The sequence below is a fragment of the Zootermopsis nevadensis genome, unplaced genomic scaffold (genome assembly GCF_977971745.1).
Source record: "Zootermopsis nevadensis isolate Lab colony 2312 unplaced genomic scaffold, Znev_1.0 Znev_ptg000023l, whole genome shotgun sequence".
In the NCBI taxonomy this organism is placed as follows: Eukaryota; Metazoa; Arthropoda; class Insecta; order Blattodea; family Termopsidae; genus Zootermopsis; species Zootermopsis nevadensis.
In genome coordinates, this window is record NW_028259155.1 from 3,732,897 (window position 1) to 3,758,995 (window position 26,099).

At 34.5% G+C, this 26,099-nt stretch overlaps 3 protein-coding genes across 5 annotated transcripts in view; 2 read left to right on the top strand and 1 right to left on the bottom strand.

The window, feature by feature from the left end:
* Hem (Nck associated protein 1 Hem) lies at positions 1-19,260 on the top strand. The gene is made up of 23 exons (XM_087354491.1): positions 1-544; positions 1,282-1,386; positions 1,668-1,811; positions 2,291-2,433; positions 3,160-3,321; positions 3,654-3,769; positions 4,543-4,765; positions 5,063-5,159; positions 5,830-5,992; positions 6,136-6,309; positions 6,709-6,913; positions 7,480-7,612; positions 8,231-8,350; positions 8,463-8,599; positions 9,491-9,738; positions 9,942-10,044; positions 10,529-10,757; positions 11,276-11,369; positions 13,420-13,580; positions 14,595-14,679; positions 14,930-15,153; positions 15,867-15,956; positions 16,409-19,260. Exons 1-23 carry the CDS (start codon positions 440-442, stop codon positions 16,520-16,522), a joined length of 3,375 nt encoding a protein of 1,124 aa, XP_087210617.1. The 5' UTR covers positions 1-439; the 3' UTR covers positions 16,523-19,260.
* LOC110833012 (RNA demethylase ALKBH7, mitochondrial) overlaps positions 18,198-26,099 on the bottom strand; it is an 11,586-nt gene continuing 3,684 nt past the window's right edge. For 2 of the 3 annotated variants that reach the window (XR_015536706.1, XR_015536707.1), the window contains exons 4-5: positions 23,647-25,017; positions 20,518-20,649 (exon numbers count right to left, since the gene is read on the bottom strand). Coding sequence is in view for 1 of the 3 variants with exons in the window: in XM_022070576.2 (XP_021926268.1) it covers positions 18,777-18,912; positions 19,635-19,759; positions 20,476-20,649; positions 21,559-21,870 (747 nt within the window). In the remaining 2 variants the exon portion in view is untranslated. Of the gene's footprint in view, positions 18,913-19,634; positions 19,760-20,475; positions 20,650-21,558; positions 22,007-23,646; positions 25,018-26,099 lie in introns of those variants that run through there. The other variant, XM_022070576.2, reaches the window with a different exon arrangement.
* Positions 22,135-26,099, top strand: part of NfI (Nuclear factor I) — a 279,859-nt gene continuing 275,894 nt past the window's right edge. The window contains exons 1-2 of the mRNA XM_087354492.1: positions 22,135-22,275; positions 25,299-25,423. Of these exons, the coding sequence (XP_087210618.1) occupies positions 25,422-25,423 (2 nt within the window). The 5' untranslated portion in view covers positions 22,135-22,275; positions 25,299-25,421. The remainder of the gene's footprint in view (positions 22,276-25,298; positions 25,424-26,099) is intronic.

Genomic DNA, 26,099 nt, shown 5'->3' on the forward strand with positions numbered 1-26,099 from the left:
AGCCTGCTGTCAGAATACAGCAAGTGGTTTTAGTTATTCGTTCATTTGGTGCTCAGAGAGGTAATGCCAGCCCAAAAAATTACGACAAGGCGTAGTTAGGGGCGTAAAATGTGTATTACACCTTACAAAAGGCAATGTGATAAAATCATTCCACTAGCATCAATTCGGACTTTTGTTCCGAACTGACGGTTGATCGTGTGAGAGAATTTTAGTTGTCATGAGAACTTGAAGTGTTATATGATTTGTGTTCTGTTTAAAAATTGTTTACGCATACGGTCTGTATATGATATAATCTACTTAAACGGGAACGAAATCCCAGATTTTCATGGATCCTACATGGATTGGGCGATATTTTCCGTTCCCATAGATATTCCGCGGCATATGTTCCGTAGTCAGTTTCGTAGTGTCAGTGCTTGTAGTTTGTTTATAAGGATTTAGAATGGCGAGGCAACTCGTCCCTGGTCAACAAAAGTTGGCAGAAAAGTTATCCCTTATTAATGACAGGGGTACTGGCATGCTGACAAGGATTTACAACATCAAAAAGGTAAGTTTTGTTTCAGTTTTATGTTTTTTCTAGAAGGAGGTTATGGCCTTTTGAAGACATCTTATTTGACGGTGAATCACGCAAGAAACCCAGTGTAGTTGATATCTATTAAATTTGTTGAGGATGAATGTTGCCAGTTGTAAAGAAATGATTTTCAAAGTAACTGCTCTTGTACAGATTAATTTCACTTCTTACTCTATGGAAGACGAATTCTAACCTCATTCATGTAAGGTCCATACGTTCACTAAGGTAATGCCATTTTCTTTAATGAAATATTTAAAGAATAAAATTGGATTTATTTACATTCCATAGATACTTCATAGTGGATACCAGGGATGTGAAACTCAAAACATATTTTTATAGTTTTAATTAAATATTGTGTTTTTGGGGGTATTTTTTTGTGAAAGGGGCTATATTTTAGACATTTTTTGTAATTTATATATATATAGACAATGTATGCAGCTTGTCACTGCAGTACGTTCTTGCTAAATATTGTATTTTATAATTTTTAAATGAAGCGTGGAGAAAGAAACTACTGTTTTAACTCTTTGCTGCACCATTTAAATTCACTGCTGTCCTGAAGTTGTCAGATCAGATACTTTAAATTTTCTGTATATGTTTTGTGTTTATGTTCACTGATTTCTTCTTTATTAGGCGTGGTTAATTATGAAATACATTTGATAGTTTATTACAGTTGTAGGCACTACTTCTTACAGTTTGTACTGTATTTGTTTCAGGCATGTGGTGATGCAAAATCAAAACCAGGATTTTTATCTGACAAGACATTGGAATCTTCAATAAAATATATTGTTAGACGATTTCCTAACATTGACATAAAGGGAGTAAGTTCACTATTATTTTTTTTAATTGCAGAGTGTTGTTTACTACGTGGATGGACATAGTATATGTGTGCACATGCTCACACAGACGTACGTGCTCCAGGTATTTAGTGGCAAGAATTCTGAACGTGTGTTTCACTGATTGTAATGAAGAGTGTTGAAGATTTTGTAGGGATTTTTTGTGTGTTGTTTGTTTTGGGTCTTGTGGACTAGTTTGTTGGTTGATTGATTGGTTTAGAGTCAATTGATACTTGCTTTTTAATTCAAATTTTGTTGTTTTCCAGTTGCAGGCAATCACACAAATCCGCAGTGAAATCATCAAGTCGTTATCACTCTACTATTACACATTTGTTGATTTATTGGATTTTAAAGACAATGTGTGTGAACTCCTGACTACTATGGATGCTTGTCAAGTTCAACTTGATATTGTAAGTTGCCATCCACTCACCTTCTGTTGGTAATTTATATCGCTAGCTCTACATACATTGCTATATCCAATTATACCATGAAAAGATTCACTTGGGGATACATTTTTAGAGTTGCAGGTCACAGCCAAGTGATTAACACTCCCACTTCATATTCAGGAGATCCTGGGTTTTTATCTCAACCTGGGACTGGTTATTGTGACTGAGATTTTTTATTTTATTCCTTAGTCCTTGTAGGCAAATGCCCTTATGTGAGGCTGAGTTTGCTTTGTACCATATCCCTTCAGATTCAATATTCATTAATCATCATATTATTTGATGCGAGAAAACTAACAGAAAGCTTGCCTTGCTGATTTTGAATTCACAAAGGAAATGGTATTAGTCTACATTTGACAAGGATTATGTTTGTATTAGATTTTAGCTTTGCCTGGAAACATTTTATGTTAAGACATCATATTAATAAATAGTTATTTCTTTTGCAGACTTTAAATTTTGAGTTAACAAGGGCTTACCTTGAATTGGTAGTCACATATGTAACTCTTATGATGCTTCTGTCAAGGGTTGAAGACAGAAAGGCTGTTCTGGGCCTTTTTAACGCTGCCCATGAAATGGTACATAATCAAAGGTGTGTCCGTTTGTCATTTGTTAATGAATTATTGAATTCACATACTAATTTAGGCAGTTTGTTTCCATATACTTCTCTTAGCTGCTATTTTATGCTTGATGTTCCCTGGTAGAGTTGTTTATGTAATGGAGACTATTTCCTGACTTGTCCAAAGTTTGTTTATCATTTACATTCAGTACCTTATTTGAATTCTTTCTTGTAATTCCATTTAATAGTCATTGAATATTATGAAACTTTCTAGATGTATGTTGCTTGTTAGAAAAGGATATAATTTAGAGGTACTCTAGTATTTTTATGTGTATGTGTGTTCTCTTACAAGTTTGTGTCTAGTTTGAGGTTAGGGAGATAAGGAGAGAGATTAAACTTTGTTTAATCCTTTCACAGGCATGGCTACCACTTTACAACATGACACTGCCATGTAAAAGTTGGTACAACTTGACAAATCTATATCTTGTGACATTTTACAAGAAGTGTTATATATTCAATATAGGTGAAACCTTCTACATGCTCAATATATGCCTTACCCTTCCAGGAAAAAGTCTGCCACATAAACTTGAGATATTCAGGACAGTTAAACTTAAACTTGCAGTAATGAAAATTCCACAAAAAATTGTTACTAGGGCACCTTATATTATTGCATTCTTTGCAGCAAAATATTTAAAAATTTAAGATTTGTATTAAGTATGAATTACGTACTTGAGTAATTTGCATGACTGTTTATGACAGTGATCAGAGTTTTCCTCGCCTGGGTCAGATGATAATGGACTATGATCCACCCATCAAGAAGCTCTCAGAAGAATTTGTGCCTCATGCCAAACTGCTTGTTACAGCGCTTGTGTCCTTATGTCCAATTTATGGCAACAGAAATCTTTCTGCAGAAAAATGGAGGTAAGCGATAGGAAGTTATGCAGAGAATTTGGTATTACAGTACCAAAAATATTGGTACATATTGCTTTTAAAATATGGCATGATACTTTTTCTGGAGGCCTCAGACTTTCAGCAATAAACCAATTGTTTATTCACTGATGCTAATTTATTTAACATTGCTTTCAGTGGCCCAGATTATGTAGTTTGGAATGTGGGGATGATAGTAAGCAATGGATTGGAAAGAATGTGGAAGGAAGTGGTTGTGGCCTAATTTGATACTGCTAGAACTTAACATTCTTTAGAACATAAAAAATTCACCATGCCAATCATGTATGCTTTTTTTATATTCATAGGTCAGACCAAAGACTTAGTTTGGTTGGGAACCCAGGCCAATTGTTGAAACCTTCACAAACTGCTACAATGTCTTGTGAATACCTCTCACTTGATACAATGGAACGGTGGATTATTTGTAAGTGTTTATATTTGTTTGAAGCTTGTAAGTTGCATGCTCCTTGTGTTAGTATGCCTAGATCTGATTTTGTTTAATCTGCTCTGAAGAGGCATTATTTATGACCTGGTACATTTAAAAAAAAAAATGTAATTAATTCCTCAAGCGATGATTGTTATGAAATGTTCATTTTCTGTTTAAATCCTTATGAAATGTCAAGGATTTTCAATTTTGTTGCTCTGGCTTGGTGTGGTACCTGTCTGCAACATAAAAGCTTACACATTTCGTGTATAATATTATTTTTATCCACAAGTTATTCATTAAGATGATTCAAGGTACCTGTGAGATCACACACCACATTCTGCATGAATTATTGCATATTTGTGCTTTCGAAGAACATTTTCTGATGACACAGGATAAGCCATCACAGTTTTATGATTTGCAAGCCCGAATAACTCTGATGCAAATATTCATGACAACCTGAAAGTTAATGTTTGTGGTGGTTTCGTGCAAGATAAAGCATCTAGTCATTTTACGTTTTCCATGAAAACAGGGATAAGACCACTTTGCCTGTTTTCTGAATGTCCGTCTAGGTTAAGGTGCTGTGTAGATTCATCAGTAGGTGCCAGTGTCGACATCTGCCGACAAGTGTACATGTGCGAAAACCCAGAAGCACATTATCTTTGCCTCTGTTAAAACCTCACATTTCACATTTATTTCTTAATGTTTCTATATCATTAAAACTTTAAAGAAATAATGAATATAATAGTAACTGATACGGTGTTCTGTTTCAGTTGGCTTTATGCTTTGCCACCAATTTCTAGGGCAAGATAAGCCACAGGATTGGCCCAATAAACTGTGGCTTAGCGCTCTGGAATCAAGCTGGGTCATTGCTCTTTTCCGTGATGAAGTTCTATTTATACATTCATATATTCAAAACTTCTTTGATGGCATTAAAGGATATGGGAAAAGGATTTCAGAAGTAAAAGATTGCTACAATCAAGCCATACAGAAAGCGTAAGTGTTAATTTTTATGGAAGGTTTTATAATAATAAATAACGTTTCTTACGGGGATGGGAATATGAGGTAGCCCTAGGAATTATTTTCAAAAGCCTCTGAATGAGAAGTGATGTATTAAAATGCACATTTGAATCCAGGACCATCCAAATATGAAGTAGAGTAATAAGCACCTGTCCATAACATTGGTCAAAAATACCTATTTCCTTGGTTTTAGTTCATTAGGTTAGAGCGAATGAAATGTATAAGTTTGTTGTATTATATTCATAATATGGTGCATTTTGGTTACCTAACCAGTGCACACCGTCATCGGGAAAGGAGAAAATTTTTAAGGACAACACTGAAAGAGCTTGGTTTAATCCTGACTGATCAACCTGGACTCCTAGGACCAAAGGTACATCTTTGTGTATCTCTGTCTTGGAGTTTGTATCTCTTCTGTTGTTACTTACACACTGCTGTGACCTCATTTACGAGATGTATGAGTTAAGTGTTTATGGTATGTAACATTGACTTATATTTTATTATTTTTTGAAGGAACACAGTTGTTTATAATAATCTAAACATGAACGTAGTTCCTTATAATATGAAATGCAATTGGGAATATAATGTAAAATTGTTGCACATTGACTTTATGACCTTTGTTCGGGTTGCATTGGAAAGTGGGCTGTTGGGTGATATTTCTTCTTTATTTTTCACTATCGAATCACTTAATATTTATAGTTACTGAAATATAACATTATAAATTTTAAAGATTTTATTCCAGGTCAATGGTTAACATAAGGAGGAATTATACATAATGACCCAAAAATGTCTGCATGTTCCCAGAGGGAGCCAAAATGAAAAATAATCTAATTGTGACAAGTTATATGGAACCTTTAAGATATTCCCATATATTTCAGACTCACAAAATATTAATACTGTTGTTTTATTATTGCTACTGTTATAATTATACCTTACAGTTTGCCACAATTTTTTCTTCTCACCGTGTTTTGTCATTTCTTCCTGTGAGTACATGTTTCATCCAATATTTTGAACACATGTTGACTTTAAAATTTTTTTGGCAGGCATTATTGATATTTATTGGTCTTTGTTGTGCAAGAGATGAAGTATATTGGCTCTTGCGACATAATGATAATCCACCTCAGCAGAAGAGCAAAGGGAAGACGGCAGAAGATCTGGTTGATCGGCAGTTGCCGGAATTGCTCTTTCACATGGAGGAATTGCGAGGTAAGATGTTGGTTGGCTTGTTTATCAATGCAGGAAAGGAATTGTTATATAGTAACATAAGCCATTATTGTGCTTCTGTGGCCTTTAAATTCACCGTAGACTGAAAACAACCGATTTCTATTTATGTAATTTAATATGCGCAGTTCTGGTGCGGAAGTACAGTCAAGTTATGCAGCGGTACTATGTTCAGTACCTTACCGGATATGACGCCATTTCTCTAAACCAGATGGTTCAGAATCTCCAAGTGTGCCCTGAAGATGAGAGTATAATTCTGTCCTCTATCTGCAGCACCATTCAAAGTGTCTCTGTGAAACAAGGTAATTGTTTAATTTCAATGATCCTGTCCTATCTAAAGACGCAAATATTTGGTGAGGTGGTGTGTATGGTCAGTAATAATACTTCATGTAATCTGTACAATTTCTGTACAGAACTTCTTTTATCCCATTCCAGAAAATTACCTATCAATAATAATTTACGAGCTTACGTTTCAAAGTGAGGCGAGATTCAAATTTAAAATATCTTCTGGTATGTTACCCTGTTGCGCCATATGGTCTCATAGAAATTGACTGTTGTTTCGCAGGTGCTTACTGCCTCTGAACTTTTAAATACTACTTAGAAGATCTGCAGCATCAAAGGGTTAATGTGATTCTGTATTTGAATTTGATAACTGTGGAGATTAGTGACATAGAATTGAGTGTCACTTGCCTTTTTTTCAGTCGAAGAGAATGAGGTGTTTGATTTCCGAGCAATTAGAATTGATTGGATCAGACTTCAGGCATACACTTCTGTGAGCAAGGCACAACTTATTCTGTCAGAAAATCGTGATCTGGCCTCCCTTCTTGACACAGTAGTTTTCCATACCAAAATGGTAGATTATTTAGATGAGATTCTGGTGGAGACATCAGATTTATCCATATTCTGGTAAGTACTGTTATGTATACATAAACTGTTCTTTATGGTAATATGAACGAAACAGAAAACTGTAAAGAAAAAGCATATTCATTACAAGGATTGTTAAAACACGATAAACCCATCTGCAACATTTCATATTACAGTAATACTGTTACAAATGACCTCTTATTCACAAAAAAGTCAGAAAACTGAAGTATTAGTTTGTCACATGTACATGTTGTGGAGTTATTATGCTTTAAATCAGTGTTGGTCTTCTGAGGTTTGATGCCATCTGGACTAGTAGGTAGCAGGAATCCTGCCTCCATCTTTAGCCCTGAAGATGGAGGCATTATGTTCCTCTGAAATGTTGATATCTGCAAGTCTACACAGTGTCACCACCCAGAAGACTGTTCTTAACAGCTTTGAATGCCGTGAAAATCTCAAGAATGGTACACTGTTTAGCGCAGAGATATTGAATGCGAATGCCTTGAAGTCCCTAGCGAAGCTTTGCATTCTTTTCACATTGGTATATTTATGAGATGTCCTGTAGGATGTAATATGCAGGTTTATTAAGTTTGTTTCTGTTCCCACATCAGCTTTTACAACAAGATATTTGAAGATCAGTTCCACATGTGTCTGGAATTTCCTGCTCAGAATCGTTACATTGTTGCTTTTCCTCTGATATGTGGTCACTTCCAGAGCTGCACCCACGATCTGTGCCCAGAAGAGGTAAGTAACGTAATACACAGTGATTATCTTGGAACTATTAAAGAATGTTGGTAAAGTATATTACATCAACAAAATGTTAAAATTTTTAAACTGTTTAATTTTATGTCCCTTTGAAATAGGTGACAACTTTATCATTATGAAATTCAACTAACAAAAATGTTATTTTAATAAATGGAAACCAGGTTTTATTGATATTTTATTGTATACATGCCTTATATCTGTTGTGATAATTTATTGTTCAGGTGGTGGTTCGTTGTTGAAATAAATTCCATGAATTTTGGTTGTATAAATTTTGTCTTTTAAGGAATTTCTCACATAAATCATATTTCTGTTCGGATTTTTGCATTAGACCCCCATTTCAAAAACATTGATTGTGGTCATAGTCATGATCATATGCACAAAAGGGACGGTTGTAAAGTCAAGAGCACTGAAAAGGTCGTATAAAGGGTTTTTAGAAGAAGGATAGTGAACTACTGATTTTGGACTGAAAATTCTGAATAAAAGAATGTTACTTATGTGCAGGTAATTAAATAATGGGAATGGAAAATATGTTCGTATATTGAGGAAATTATCAAATATTTATATTTCACGCAGTAATTAATTTCACTCTTATTTCAGAGGCATCACATACGAGAGCGAAGTTTGTCTGTAGTGAATATGTTCCTTGATGAAATGGCCAAGGAGGCAAAAAATATAATCACAACAATATGTGATGAACAATGCACAATGAGTGATAAGGTATGTGCTTTGAAGTTATGTAATGTATTTGAATGTAATGACAAAAATTTTGACTGTTGGGGTAATATAAAAATTTTATCATTAATTTGTGATTTTTCTAATTGTAATTTAGCTGCTTCCAAAACACTGTGCCATTTTGATTTCTCAAGTGGTAAACAGAAAGAAGAAGGACAAAAATAAGAAAAATGCTCCTGAAATAGCAAAGCCTGGTGTAGAGAGCTACAGGAAAACTCGAGAAGATCTCACTACGTAAGTTTGCGCTATGGACTAGCTTTTCTTTTACAAAATATGTTACTTCAAACTAATGCGAATTACATCTGTACATGGTCCAGCTTTTTGTGTAGTTCCATGGTGCCTGTTGATACGTATATTAGGAATCATAATATGAAAGGTAATTTGAATTTTTAGAATCAGGGAATCATTAAACAATAAAACAATATTTGTATTACATGTACAGTAGTTACATATTCCATATTTATTTTACAGTGTTTCCAGTAATAACAGTTACGAGTATCTGCTATCATTTACAGGTGACCATTTATACGCAGTTTCATTCCTGTGAATTGCCACATATTACAAAAATATATAAAACTGGGAACATAACAGTAGTCATTTTGATGTTAAATGGTCGATGAATTTTTAAGGGTGATAAGAATCCGTTGCACAACTTCCTTCGGAGGGGTAGTGAAGCCGGCGGTCCCGTGTCGTAGATTTACAGCACGTAAAAGAACCTTACGAGCATGAACAAGATGTTTTGTAAGCAAAATTCAGTGGTGATTTCTCACCCAAGTCTCTCCTGATTCACTACTAGATGGCTCTAGCAGACAAATCAGGATTAAGTAGAGATTGTGCAGAGGCAGTGGCCTGGTCACTTACTACTCATAAATGCACACTTCAAAGACTAAGCAACCTCCCACATGGGCGGAGACCAAGGCTTGGCTTCGGGCTGTTGCGCCATAGATTCAGTCAGTTTTATCTTGGCTATGTAAGAAAATAATTGCTTTTTACATATGAAACCCACAAATATAAAATGAAGAATTGATTGTGGTGATTGTGGTGGCAGTGTGACTATAAGTTACCATTTAGCATTAAAGGATTAAGTGAGATTTTTAATATTTAATTAACTTTCTTTTTGTTAAGGATGGACAAACTGCACATGGCATTAACAGAGCTCTGTTTTGCAATAAATTACTGCTCCACTATCAATGTATGGGAATATACTTTTGCTCCGCGGGAATATCTTACGCAGCACCTGGAGAACAGATTTGCACGAGCTTTAGTTGGGATGGTGATGTACAATTCTGACACTAGCGAGATTGCCAAACCATCAGAGCTGTTGGCAAGTGTGCGAGCATATATGAATGTATTGCAGACTGTTGAGAATTATGGTAATTAAAGTGTAACTGATACTGAAATTTCTTTTTTACATTCATGTCAAGACTTGTCTCTGTTGTTTACTACATTTTGTGAACCTGTTGGAAGCGGTTGAAGCAAATTATGAAATTAGACTCGTTTATTTCTAAGATTGTATATGGACCAGTTTGCAGAATGAGGGTTTACTTTATACTGATTAGTGTATTATGATTTGCAGTTCATATTGACATCACTAGAGTATTTAACAACGCTTTACTTCAGCAAACACAGTCAGTGGACAGCCATGGAGAGAAAACGGTAGCAGCCTTGTACACTCAGTGGTAAGTCATGGTCTTCATTGTTTATTTAAGCGAAAAGTACATTTCAGGTTTATGCTATTTAGTACATTCTTCATTCTGCATGGGATGTCTTGTCTGTAGTGATTTGTGTGAAAGATTATTTATAGAACACAAAATGCTTGATAGAAGTCATAGTTTTGCTTTTGAGTTTGATTAAAGAAGTTCTTTCAGTATTGAGAAAGATATAAAAGTATATTGTTAACTGGTATAACGTAATTTCATTTTGTGAACTAAAATATTTTTGTATTAATTATAACTAAGGAACAATATATTTTATGTTTGCAGGCATATATAAATTATTTTCTTGCATTTATTGTAACTAATACACTTATATACTAATGTCTTTTACTTGCGTGTTTGTGGTCCCTTTCTCCCTCATTACTTAGATCAACAGGAATAATAGGTAAATATTAATAAGTGTTTCTGTAATAAATATGGATCCAGTGAGTTACGTCTTGCTGTTCAGGTATTCGGAAGTGTTGCTTCGCCGTGTGAGTGCAGGGAACATCTGCTTCTCCAATAACCAGAGGGCTTTTGTGAGTCTCACAGCTGAAGGAGCCATCCCTTTTAACGCTGAAGAATTTTCAGACATCAATGAATTACGAGCATTGGCCGAACTGATTGGACCGTATGGTATGAAGCTTCTCAATGAGACCCTCATGTGGCATATTGCAAGTCAGGTACAGGAATTGAAGGTATGTTTTAATATGGCGCAAATAAAATATGCATGTGCGTATTACTTGCTTCACTTTTGATGAAAAATATTTAATCAAATTGAATGTTTTAAAAGATTTTGTTATTTTAATACTGTATAATTGTTTTTTTAATTTGGTGCATTACTTGCATGTACTTGGAAGGTAATATTTTCATAGGTATACCAAATTGACACATTGACCTTGTTTAACTTTTTTATAACACCACTGCTTCATTTCTTACTTATTTGATTACCCTGCTGGCATCGTCACCCGTGATGTGTAAGAACACATTTTGGCTTGTAGTGTGCTCCAAAGAGTACACATTTCCAGCCTTGTTCATATTAATTATTTTCCTATATATAAACATTAAAATAATTTGTTTCAGATTTTAGACTTATTTTCTTTGTATGAAGTATAATGTAAAATTAGAATATCAAAGGTACAATCGTAGAGAACCCTAAAATGCACTTTGTTGTTGGTGAGTGCTTTTGATACTTTTTTTATTTGCCGATTTACAGAAACTGGTTGCAGGAAACAAGGATGTGCTAGTCGCACTGCGAACCAACTTTGATAAACCAGAAATAATGAAAGAGCAGTTCAAGAAACTTCAACGTAAGTATGGGCATTTCTTTCCAGCAGTTGGCCAGTGCATGGTGTGAATTGTAGTTTGAGGACAGAGAACTTGCGGAGGAATCTTAGTTGACTCTCTTCTTCAATTTGTGTGTGCGTGTGTGGATGGTTCTTTAGAGAAGTTTGTTTTTGTTTTTCCATTGCAATCACAGGACCAAAAGTGGCTCTGAGTAAGCAAATGGATTTCTTGTTCTGCATGAAAATTCACCGTCCAGCGGCCAACATTGTTTCACTTGTTCTTCGTGAATACTGACCTTCTTTTATGTAGTTTCTTATAATATGCACGATCATATGTTGTAGAATTGTCTTGCATTTGTTGCTACAGAACACAAAAGCTGAAACGTCGGTTTTATCGTTTAACCATTTGACGCGGCTGATCGCCCGAGAAGATTTTAGTGTTTTTTTTTTTCAAAAAATTAACAGGGTAAGAGACATTTCAACATATATTACAGGCTATACATTAAATTTGTTGATCAGTCTGTAATACAAAGTCATGGCCCTCTATTTCAAACTGTGTTGTTCTCCAAGCAGTTTTCGATCAGTACCGAGTCAGTGGAGAAGAAAGAAAATAACATTTAAAAGACATGTTCTTGTATTTTTGTGATAATAGTGTCGTTACATTCCTCTTTTTTTATACGAAGATAAGTAGGTATGAGTGCATGAATAAGTATTGCATTAAAAACATATGCTTATGTCTGCGATTTGTTTCTGTGCTGATGTGTACTTATGGTAACGCTTGCATTATATATGAATAATATGTTATTTCTTTTATGTCAGCTATGAGAATTCAAAATGCAAAAGTGCAAAAGAACACATGTAAAAACGTAGTGTTTCGTTGCGGATTTCACCTCTCCAGTGTTATGACATTCTGATTTGTTTGATTTCTTTTGATTCACTTCTATAAAGTGACAATCTGTCCCAGTAATGGCACAGTGATGATCAACTAAAAATGTTTCAATTTTCTCTGAAGATGAAATATTCACTTATCCAGTGGGTTATTGTCTCTGTCGTAGTGAATACATGGGTGTTCTGACATTGGCTAACCTACCATGCAGACAAATCTTGGCAAGTGATTTTCAATATTGAGTGATACCCAGTAAATAGTTTGTTCTGAGAAAGAAAATACCATTTACTTACGTTGTGTGTGTTATAAATATTGAGATTTTGGGTTCTCGCAGTGGCAAATATGAAGATGGCTATGTTCTGGGCTGTGCCATGTAATCTGGTAGACATTAGATGTTTACTGATGTTTCGGAGGTGCTTGCTGCCTCCATTATCAGGTTAATGGATGATGGAGGCAATAAACATATCTTCTACTAGACTACCCGGCGCAACAATCCACAAGATAGCTATCTTCATAAATATTTCTTCTGAAAAGTTATATATCTGTGCTGTTTTTTATAATGTGAGTATCTTTGCCAAGGTTCTCACTAATTCCGCTTGTAAATTACGTATTTTATTTATTTACTTATTTATTTTGCAGCGTAATTGTGTGCTTTATGAAAACAGTGTTAATTTATTTACATTTTAAAATTTTAATACACACTGACTATACACAAAAATTATTTTAAAACTAAATATTTTCTTAAAGTGATAAGTTCTGTATTAAGCTTCATTATATAGTTTTATATTCAGATTGGTCTCAGTATTGACAGAGACAATGAATTAAATAGAATATATGTCCTTTCTCCATTTACTTTTTTAAGAATGGGCGCAGGATGTAAGTTCTTTGAAACCTGTGTTTTGTCCAGCTTGCTATGCATGTTATGCTGTGTTATCAGTAAACATAAGCCACGTTAGCAAGAAAATTATCAGTAAGCATTTTGACTACAACAGTGAATAAAAATAAAATAAGGCAATATTGTTGCCCTGTAACAAAAGCATTAATTTACAGTTCTGTGAAATAAGCCTGACAATGACTGTAATTGCAGAAATTAACTTCAATGGATAAATAACTCAAAGTCAGCCACATTTTAGAAACTTGTTCCATTGTTCATGTTTCGTTGCTTATCTTATGACTCTCCCTGTTCAGATGTGGATAATGTGCTGCAGAGGATGACAATCGTTGGAGTAATTCTGAGTTTTCGTCAGTTGGCCCAGGGCGCCTTGGTTGATGTGTTAGAGGAACGCATCCCATTTCTTCTGAGCTCTATTCTTGATTTTTGTCATCACTTGCCCAGTGGAGATGCAATGGTAAGTTGTAGTTCAGACATTCTAAATTGGGTAAATAACAAAGGTGGTTTCTTACAGAAGTCACATCTGACATGGTCTGAGAGCATTAATTTATATTTTACGCTGATTGGTCTTTTTTTTGTCTGTGACGGAGTCAAGATCTCACATTCCCATTTCTGATGTCTTTGTATAAGATTACAAATTCCAGTAGGAGGTGCGCTGACTGCCTTATTTTTAGTTATATTTGTGTAGGTAAAGACTTTGCCATTACTTACAACTGCCTGATGCGTAGTAAATATGATTTGTACCTGATACACATTTATCTCATACTTGAAGTTGATACAGAAGTTAAGAAACTAAACTAAACGTATTGAATGCTATTTTATAAAAAAACATAATATTTTATTCCATAATTGTTTTTGCTTTTTATCATGTAAGTTGACTGTTTGCAGTTAAGTTGCAAGAGGCCTATGTTGGTTTTGCTGCATTACTTTAGTAGCCGAAGGTTCATCACCGAACTAACCAGAGCCCTCCACCGGACTCTGTCCTGTCCTGTTAAAGTACTTATAAATTTGAATTGACTAATGAAGTGTGTTGGGGTTTGTTTTGTTAGCCAGTAATATGGTAGATTTTTTAATAACAGGCTTCAGGATAAGTCAAGATTTTAATGAGATTCAGAAATTCTGGGACCCAAAAGCATTGTGGACTTTAAAAAACTTATTCAATACTAAGTAGGATTTGAGGTTCTCATGGCTATGAGTATGTCTTCTGGGTTGTAGCACCCTGATGATAGAGGCAGTAAGAACCTATGAAACGCTGGTAAACATATACCAGAATACATGGCAATCAACTAGAAGACGATCATCATCGAAGTGGCAAATTAATTTGGATTTTTGTGAGACTGAAAAAATCATATTTATTTTGTATGTAGGTAGACCCATTACATCAAGATTTCTTGAAGGTTTAGGTGTATGAAAATGCACCAAATAATTTGATTTTCATTTGTCACGACTGTAGTGGTGATATGTATTTCAGATGGTGAGTGAAATGGCTTCAGCAGCAGGCCTTGTCTGCAAAGTGGACCCAACACTTGTCGCTGCTTTGCGCAATCAAAAGAATGGTAATAGAATTACAGTTCGCACAATACTTTCGTAAATTTATATTGAATGAATACAACACCTCTCTATAGGCCATATATGCCTGCATTTTATTTCAAGATCTAAATGAACTTTTATACAGATGGTGTTTATTTACAAGTAATAGATCCACTGCATGTGCCATCTTTATGAATACATCTGGTTGTCTTAGAGAAGGATTATATGAACACGTGAGAATGTGCTTCTTTGAACACAGACTTCATTTATTTTCAGAAACGGATGAGGATGAACATTTGTTGGCATGTTTGCTCATGGTTTTCGTGGCTGTATCAATTCCTAAACTTGCAAGAAATGAAAACTCATTCTATCGAGCATCTCTAGAAGGTCATGCGAATAATATACATTGCATGGCAACTGCAGTAAACAACATTTTTGGGGCATTATTTACGATTTGTGGACAAGGTGATATTGAAGATAGGATGAAGGAATTTCTGGCTGTAAGTACTGATGCACTTACTACTATTTGAAACTGCTTCAGAACTGGTTGTGTGAAAGTTTCTTATTCAAATTAAATATCTATTTGGTGTATACCAGTTGTTCTCAAGTGTGGCCGTGAGCTGTTTTCGTAAATATGTTTAAAAAATGGAAGTCAACAGATTTAGGACTTAATCCTTTTGATTTCTCACTGCCTGAACAGTGATTGAAGATCTTTGTATATTTACGAACATACGCGTCACAATGTTTTTAAAATATAATATGCATTAAACAAATTACAATGGCCGCATGACCCAAGGTGTTCATTCAAACATTGGGATTGCATGTTTGAATCATGCTTGGGACATGAAAGTCCACGTTTTTCTGTGTTGTCCTGAGTAAGTAGAGACCTTGCAGTAGGCTGATACCCCATCTGATGAATCTTACCATATGTTCAACAGATTAAATGCATTAAAAGGTCGTACAACACTACCTAAAATAATAGACAATTATTAACAAAGAATGAAACAAAGATATGACTTAATTGTTTAGCGTAACTTACAAATTATAACAGTTACTCTAGTTCGGTGCCAGTGGGGAAATACCCGACAGTACTATGGAAGAATTTTTTAGTTCATTCCAGAAACATTTATTTACATACCCAAATGCATATAACATAATAAATACACTTAAGATTAGGTCAAATAATTAGTTATATTATTTTTGTTCATTTTAGTTGGCATCATCAAGTTTGTTACGACTTGGCCAAGAAGCAGACAAGGAGGTAATTAGGAACAGGGAGTCGGTTTACCTTCTGCTTGACCAGGTACTATTTAAGTTTGGACTTGCTGTGTGCTGTACCTTTTAAATAAATTCTGTATATAGAGGTATTGCTTTTATATTTTTATTATGGGGCCATATTATGTTAGGAGTTGAATAATAAATAATTGTAAGATTTGAGGTTTTCACAGCGGTGAGTATGAAGATTTCTGTCTTCTAAAGAAGACAGAAATCTTAATAAATAATTTTTTGGTGTTTTCAGTTATATTTTGATGGTCTGTGGAATAAAAGAGAGTAAAATGTATTATATTATTATAGTAAAACAGGGTTTGCCAAGACAGTTTAACAGACATTTTTATGTAATTTTAGTAAGAAAGTGGTAAAGTAGTTTCTCGTCTTAATTCCAAGACACCAGACAACAGCTTTATTGTGACACGTGTGAGGTCCAGTAGTTTTTAGTCATCATTAAATAACAGATTATTAATGTATATATTCCAGATTGTTCAGGAGTCTCCATTCCTCACAATGGATCTGTTGGAATCGTGCTTTCCGTATGCTCTGATTCGAAATGCCTACCATGCTGTGAACAAGCAAGAACATGCCCAGGCATAATGGGGGAGCAGCCTCAGACCAAGCAGGATGCATGGGAGACTTAGCATATGGACCACTACCTGTTGGAAATCACCCTGCAGTAGCTGTTTGTAGTCTGTCTGAGGAGGTACGGTGTAAAAGCGTTAGATGCGTGGTATACTACGTAAGTCGAAAGTAAGTAGACATTGCCAACAATAATTATTCAGATGAATGGGACAAGATCTGAACTTGATGTCAGTGCACGTTCTTGAATAATTGTAGTGTAGTATATTTGTGTAAGAGAAATTTCCTTACATGCAGTATAACAGCGAAGATGACTGTCTTCTGGGTTGTTGCACCGTTTAGTCTCTTAGAAGTTTACTGATGTTTCAGAGGTGCTTACTGCCTCCATCATCAGGGCAATGAGTGATGGGGCAGAAAACACCTCTGAAACATCTGTGAACTTCCGTCAGAGTACTCGACACAACACAGAAGACAGCCGTCTTCATACTCGCTGCATAAGAACACGAGATCTCAAAATTCATTAATGTCTGACAAGACATAATTACAGATGACAGTATTATAAACTCGTGGCTGATTTTATAAGGCCATTACCAAAGTATTTTTGTCATTCTAAGCTTAAGTAGAATGGTAGTTTTTCATAAAATGACAATTTCTGCTATAGAAAATTTAGCTCTTCCCAAGCACAATAAGTAAACAAATAAATTAATAAAGAATATTATTACATAGAGGCTGCTTAAATCAGCATATATTATCTTATATAAAATCAAATTCTGAGTTTGCTGCATTGATCAAGCGCACATGATTTTATGTGAGTTGCTCTCCCTTGATCTGGTCTAGTAAGCTTGAACTTCACAGTCTTGTTGTGTGGACTGTATTTACTGTATACTTTTCTTAACATGTGTATAAGCTTCAGTTCATCTTTTGGTTACAGCATAGCCTGTTATATAAATAAGCATTTTTATGTAACATTGAGTTTCATCAACTGTTGCTTGTATAATGGCATCATAAAATGTGCCCTATTTGCTCGTGCTCACACGCATGCTTATTTTTTAATTAGAAAATTTAAAAAATCAAGCTTTTGTATATAATTTGCTTCAAAATAAATATAATATAGGAAATGAAAGAAAGAATAAAAAATATGTGGTAGTTTGTAATGAAACTGATCCAGATGCACTCATATATTAAACGAGTCAGATGACAGTGTGGTCGAGAGGGAAGGGGGGAAAAAAGAGAGAGAAAGAGACACCATTTCTTCGCTTCATGTTTTGCCTTACACTCACGCTAATTTTAATAACAGATAATTTAAAAAATAAGTGTATAATTTCTTCTAAGTTATTTTATAATCTCTCGAGAAAATAGATTCAGTTGTCTGTTTAAGACGCTGATAGCGAAGCTGTTTCCCGAGGTCATGAATGTGAACAAAAGCCGAAATGAATACAGAGCTACCACAGCACTGAAAAGGTTATTGCCCCCCCCTTTTTTTTACAAGAAACAGAGAAAATGAGCAAGAAAGCATTTGTTTTCGTGAGTTAATATAACATCCAATTTATAGATATAAAACTTATTATATTTTATACTTGTAATGATATTAAATGCATTATCTATAATCTCGTGACCTGGGACAAGTAAGACAGAAGTTACGGATATAAAATTGTAGGAATGAAAGTTTAATTTAATAATCGACTCACAGAAGTGGACTTTCGAAATTCATTTTAGTGTAATTCCTCTAAGAAACATACAGAGTAAATATCACTTCAGCCTCTTCAAGATGTTGTTCAACATTGTTTAACATTTTTAGTATGAAATAATTCATGTTTTATGTTATATGTAATATCTACTCTTAGTTTCCACCTGCTTCACTATATGACTGTTGTTCCACACAAAAATGATATTTCAGTATTCACTTGAATTCCCATAACTTCTGATATACTATAAAGAAAATATACCTCAACCAAGCCCATTTTATACATACTACGTTTCCTTTGAAATACTTTCAAACCTCAATCAGGCTTTTTTGAATATTTGTATCAGATACATTAACACACCTATATTAGCGTATTCTCCTGTGTGGATAAATATATTTTGACTATCCAGCACTGAATGTACTGGTACATTCTTGTCAAATGATTAAACATCACTTTGTGATATAACTAAATGACTATGTGACTATATCTTATCACAGACGCACCAATAAAATACTATTTTTAAAGAATTCAGTCTCAAAATTGCTTTCATATTATTTTTTCAATTCTGTATGATGTACAAATTCTAATTAGTTTTCTACGGTATTATCTGGTTCATTTCTACATATGATTGATATGCGCCGTCCTCTGGGTATAATCTGTTCACCAAATTTTGAATTGGCACTTCCAAGAATTTCGTGAGTGAATTCATATCTTGCTGTTTTTCTGAAAATAAAAACGTCTGTTAATGATTCATATTCACTACAAGAAAGGAAACAAAGTAAATGAATGTATTTGTGATATTTTACAACACTGCATTAATTATGCTAATGAGAGAATGGTCTAGAAACGTGCTGGAATTACCACAGAGCCTCACAAGATGCTGTCCATAGCAAACTACTGAATCTGTTTCTGAAAGAAATATTGATATAAAAGTTGGTTCGGTGCATTCAAAGTTCAATGAATACCAGATACTAATTAAGACACACCTTTGGAATGTTTGTGTACTCCAAAGAGCACATCTTTATAATCTTGTTTAAAATAAGATAATAAACAGCTGTTTTCTTCAAGTAATGATGCTTGCTTAACCTTTTATTGTTTCTACTCGTGTAACTCACAAAGGTACAAATAAATACATTATGTTCCATCTACAGGATTTATGCTGAACTATCGTGGAAGATACAGATAGGTTCATTACAGAATCAACATTTTGCAATGAAATGTATATTTATGAATGTGACTATTTCATGACTAGCTGCAAGCATAAAATAACAGCAGAATTGACGCACTATATTTTATTTGGAAATACATCACAAAAACGTTGTTCTTCATTTCATGTATAACATAAAATTAGGATTTATAACAGTTATATATGGATTTGTGTAACATTAAACAAAAAAACTGGACTTAATATCCACATTTATACTGTTCCATTAAATTACACTCACTTCATTATGTAAAGAGAACGTCTCTTCAGAAGTATATCTACGACTTGTTCTTTATTCCTTTCATGAACTAGTCGCATAACAGAATCAGACAACAGACTCAGACCAGCTATGGTATTACCACAGAACTGAAATAAGAAACATAACTTTAATTATAAATATTGTAACACATGATATGTTTACAACGACCCCCATTCATTAAAAATTACCTTCATTGATAACTTAACATCAGGGATAGCCTAGATCATTTATATCTGCATTCAGAGAGAATTTAGATAAATGTGTCATTGAGAAATTAAGGCAGAAGATGGGGAGGGAGGTGGAAAAGGTAAAATGATGTAATTACAGAAAAAAAGTTAGGAAACGTATACACAGCATAACAATTCTGTCATGTTAGCTAAACTTTGATATTTTAAATGGTCACAGTTATGTTAAGAGTTATCTGGGGTTAATCTCTGTGTGGTCAAGGTGCCTGCATGGCTAAATGAGACACCAGGGAAGATTCCCTGCATGGTTATGCAGCTGATTGGGGATTTTCCAGGTAAGCACAGAAACCAAAGTAGCCTGGGGATTCCCTACCCAGCCTTTAAAGTATAATGTTGGATATTCTTAAAGACTTTAAAGTTTAGTAGTAGTATCTTCCATGTTTTCCTAATTGTTCTCAATTGCATAAAATGAATATGTATGTGTGTATCATCATTCCCAGACGAGTCGTGGAGGGCCTTCGGTGCATAAAGGATGTACGTTCCCCAAGATGAATACTGCAATCAGAAGATTCTGTCACCTCTTAACAAAATTTTACAAAGTCACATAATGATCTGCCGAAGTCAAAATGAAGACTTACACGAGCACTGTCAATGTGAGGCTTGATAACCCCTTTTTCAGCAAGGTCCAGTATGTGAACGAGACTTAATTGGGGTGTTCCTGGTGGAAACGCTGCATCACGGACACGCTGCAGAATTCCTGTATTCTGTGGATTCCAGTTCAATCTTTCTGTCTCTCTGTAACCATGGATAGCCTGTGCAAAATGTTAATCTTCCTTAGTTAAGCTGATAATTCCAGAACTTATCTCCAGAATTATTCATTTTAGCATACAGCTGCATGACCTTGCCTAGTGACACATTTAAAATACAAAACTTTTACTTTTTGCAGCATAAAAAAGATGGGAATACTTGATGATTATCTTGACTCCTCTTAATTCTCCAATTTTCTGCTGTTCACTCCCTTCCTTTAGTGACCTGACATTTAATAATGAGAGACAGAATAGCTCAATCAGTATAGTGGGCTGGATAACTAGGGTTCAGTTCCCAGTAGGGCAGGAGTTCTTTCTTCACTACAATGTCCAGACTGTCTAAGGTTTATCCACTAACAACTCCTACCCTAATGCCCAATGGAGTTAAAGCGGCCAGGGTATGAAACTAACTACTTGGTTCCATCTAGTGTCAAGGTTTTAAAATGTGTGAAGCTTTACCTTCATTCATCCAATACAAAGTTAAAAAAAATTAATACTGCATTTAATACAACAAAAACATTGGAACACAACTCTGTTACATAAATCACCACTAAATAACTACAACTAAGACACTACAGAAAAACTTCCCTTTCCTTTACCTTCTGAATATGTGGCAGAATGTTGGTTTCATTCAGTGATGTAACTTAATACATCATTCTGGAAACTCTAATTTCAAGAACAGAACCCTGGTACCATTGGAAAGTTGGCTGAGTGAGTTCCAGGGTCTGTCTGAATGATGTGGCAAAAATTATTGGCCCCTGAGGGAAATCAAATCCCTGTCGTCCATACCATAATTACTTTACTGATTGACCTAATGCATTATAAACATACATATATTTGCACTTCATATGAGGCGCCGTTTGAAATCTGAATCATAACTTGGAGAACTTAGAATGGCAATACAAGTTCGCTTACATCATCCCAGTGATCAAATTCGTATCTCAGTCTTCGCATATACGGTTCTATTTCTTCAAATAACGATCTTTCGTCTTCTTCGGTCAAGAAGTCTGCTACAACTCTCATATCGTGCATCATTGTTTCTTTTGAAGCATTATAACCTTCACCAAAACGCATGTACTCTTTTGAACACGATTCTTCAGCATTTTGTGCATGGTTATAGGAGATTAGCACTTTCCTCGACTTCTTACACGTTGTGTATTTTACTGTTACTGAATTATATTGGCGAATATATGTCCTAAAAGGCTCAACCAAACAGTTTAACCTCATTATACGTGATATGAAAAAAATTTTAAACGCTGTTTGTTTACATATCCATTCTTACGTTGTCATTGCAATGAAACAAATTTCCCTTTAACACACAAGAATTTTCCCTTTTGATGAGATCTATTGAACATTCCGCAAGGTTATGTATGCTACAGAAATAAGCCAGTAACCTATGTTATCTGTAATTTTAAGGTACGTTTAGACTACTCGATTTTCGTTATCATCATGTCAGTGTAGATTTGCACTCTATATCGATATAACCATGATCAGATTTTGTCAAAAATCTAGTAGACAAATCTAAAAACCGAAGGAACCAAGTTTAGTGAACTGTTAACTATGGACGAAGCCGGTGCAGCGTTTGTAATGAGTGTGCTACATATGAGGAAGAGAAGGAAGTGTAGTTGTTGGGTATGTCAATTTTTTTTTGAAAAAAATAGGAACAAGTGGATAGTCTCATTACTGAATGATGCAGGATTAGGAAAGGGGTCTTGTAGAGATTCCTACAGTACTGTCATGTATGTGCACAAGATATCAAAACCATTAGTCATGGATACCCACAAAGCCCATATTTCTATTTTATACTTTTTGCAAGTTAATTATTACAGAACAGACTTTGAATCATTTGTTCAATCAGTATTATTACTTTGGGTTTCCTCCATTACATTTTGAAACACAAAATAAAGCATAATAGTTTTGTACATATGACTCTCTCTCAACTGTCTGTTTCTGAAATGCAAGGATACTTTATTGAAACCGAGTGCACGACCTGTTTGTATCACTGCATCAATCCTCTCTTGTGTAAATACTGAAACAGTAAATTCAAAACATACTGCCAAGACAGTTTTTGTCTAGTAGAATATATGTAGCTAGTCATGTCTAGGGGAAAGATCGAGTAGTCTAAACCAAAGATAATCTGGTCTAATGTACCTTTAGTCAGCCTTTTGTTGCTGTGGCAAAAGTTCCAGACCTGGGGTCCGTGAAACATTTTTAATACTTGAAATTCATATTACGTATCCTATTTTACAATCTAATTTTCAGAGATTTGGATTATTGACAAGCATTCTCTTAATGCATTCACAAACTGTAGATAGCATGTTACACTGTGAACTTCCCGACAAGAATTTAAAATGTAAATGTTGATAATGATGATAATTTTTCATTAGAACCAGTGATAAATGAACTGTCTGACCATGATTCATCAGCTGATAGTGATTACAGTTGCAGGCAGCAAATTAGATTAACAAATGATCGTACTATAACAGAATTTATAACCCATCTAAGAAGTTAAAATTTAAAATCAGTATACAACAGTCATGGTGGCAGTTTGAAGCTTATGACCATGAATAATAGCAGGAGTCAAAAAAGAATCTCTTGCAGAAAATTGTTTAAGACATTTAATATACTTTTCCCTGCATGTGAATTCTTACTGTTATTAATGTTATTTGTTGTGGACAACATGGAGAAGTTTCAAGGAAATTCTGAAATACTTTATATAGTATAAACACGGCATAAACATGACCTTCGTATGCTGAATGCTAACCTCACTAGTTATCAGAAAACTGCTTACTATGCAGGGATCATGTTATTAAATTCTCTTCCAGTGTACATCATGATATAAAAGTATTTAAACCAGCATTATTTTTTATCTCGCTTTTACACTATAGAAGTTGTTTTGATTGAAAGTTATTAAATGTATTTAGGTATGTTGTAACAACTGTGTAGTTATATATTTATTGGTACTTTATTTGTACTAAATCTTGGTATTTGTGTTCTACATACCTGTCTTGTGCTGCGAAGGATCTACAGACTGTAAATAAATTATTTTCTATTCAAAGAGGCACTTCGTATGTACCGCTCATCTGTGGAATTACATAATTTGAGTTATGATGATCACGAGGTCAGATCAGCTGTTGAAGACATCATAAGTATTTCTGAACAGGGTTGGCGAACCAGAGCTATATGTCACACATTTACATATTTACAGAATCCAAACTGAATGCATTGATCATTCTCGAATAACATGATACTGTTACCAGTCCAGAGTGAAGAAAAAAGCTATATGACCATTACCAGTCAACAGTGCCCCCTACATCCAGAATACCGAAAGAGACAGCAGCAGAACATTTTATTTAATTCCTTTATCAAAGGCAAATATAAAGTGGAAAGTTGAGGACCGGCCTAATAATGTTAAAATTCGGCTCATGAGAAAAGTTTGTTTTTCTTCAGACAGATGAAAGTACAGATGTTTATAATAGCTCTGGTTTACTTAATTTCACATGATATTAATCAAATGGCAGAATTAATGAGGATCTTTTGTTCTGCTGATCATTGTAAACACAATACCGGCGATGCCATTTTTTATAGTTCAAATGAATTCATAATTGGTGATGAAATTAGGCGGTTAAAATGTGATGGGGCTTCTGAAATGCGAGGAAACTATCACGTACATATACAGGCTATCAGTACAAATATAGAAAATCATTTGCAACATGAAAGATGCCACAAAAACTGAATATTGCACTGGTTGAAGCAGTGAAGGTGAATAATTTTATCAAAGATCATCCTTTAAATTCATACACATTCCTCTGATTTTAGGACACTTTTTTCACTTTTTAAAATTTCTGAAATCAGGGCACGTCTTATATTTGATGGTGTGTAAGAATCGATACAGCATCTTCTTTTCATTAAACCTATTACCAAATCAAGAGTACATATTACAGTTGATGGTGTCTTAAAATTGATTAAATGTATTTTTAATGTCCAAATACATTGGCTGTCGCATAGAAGAGTTCTTCCTGCTTATATGAGTTGTGTGATGAAATAAAAACATTTCTCAGTGATAAGAAATTTCAGAGAAGTGAATTTTGAATGATTTTTCGTTTTCTGATGGTGGCATATTTTTCTGATATTACCTACTCATTTGAATTATGTGTATTTCAGAATACTATCTTTTTAAAGTGTAGAATAAACTGAACACTACAATTGTGAAATTAGTCTTGCAGTTGGAGCATTTTGTAAAGGGTTTGTCTGAATTGTTTCAAGGACAGTTATTTTCGTACAGCAACCAATGATGACTTCTCTCAAGAAATAATAAATCTTATTTTCAGCACTTGCAGTCTGAAGAAAAATATTTTGTTGGGCAGATGGAATCTGTAAAGAAACAAAGGTTTTGTGTGAAATGAATGATGGAAAGGCTGTCAACCACTGCGCTAGAGTCTATTGTAAATAAAATAACTGAATTATGAAAAAAAATGTTATATGAAAGCATGGGAAAATTTTACTGTTACATGTTATTAAACATCGGATTTGTGACAGGAAAATGTACAGATAGTTGATAATTGTAAAGGGTACAGTTGTACTACAAAGTATGTGAACAGCACTCAACATTTATCAAGGCATAACCTTATAATTTTTTTATTCCTTCTTTACAGGAAGTGCATAAAATGGCAGTATAATGTGGATTTTATATTTATCTACTTGTTTCATCACTAAAATACTGAATTATTTGTGATGAAATCTGATACTGGAGATCTGCATAAGAAGTTCCCAGAAGAATGTAAGTTAATGTCAGTCAATATAAACCCTACCTTACAGAGACCCAAATGAAATGTTATAAGTTTTCTAAACAATAATTCATCGTATAAAATGTTGGTACATAACAAAATACTGATCATCTCATGGAAATCTACAAACTCATTTCATTATTGACACACATTGACTTGAACTGGCACTTCATTAATTAATAGCTAAACACCATTACTAATATACTAATATGAATGCCAGCCATTAGACACAATCTAAGTGAACATTTTTCAGGGTGTTTCCCAACCAAAATTCTGTATTCATTGATGGCCGCACCCCATCCCAACTTGTCGTAGCCCCCAAGATATCACAATCCAACAACACTAAGTCATTCTATAATTATATATGTCCTTCCCAAATACTAGGAAGATCATATCAAAGAGGAAGAGATGGGCAGGGCATGTAGTTCGATTGGTAGATAAGAAATGCTTACAAAATGTTGGTTGGAAAGCCTGTGGTAGAGAGACCACTCGGAAGACGTAGGTGTTGATGGGAAGACAATATTAAAATGGATCTTGGGAAATATGGGTGGAGGATGTAGATTGTATTCATTTAGCGAAGGATATGAACTGATGGCGATTATTGTGAAGATGATAATGAATTATCCAGTTTGATAAAGGGAAAGGCAGCGAATTTCTTGGCTAGCTGAG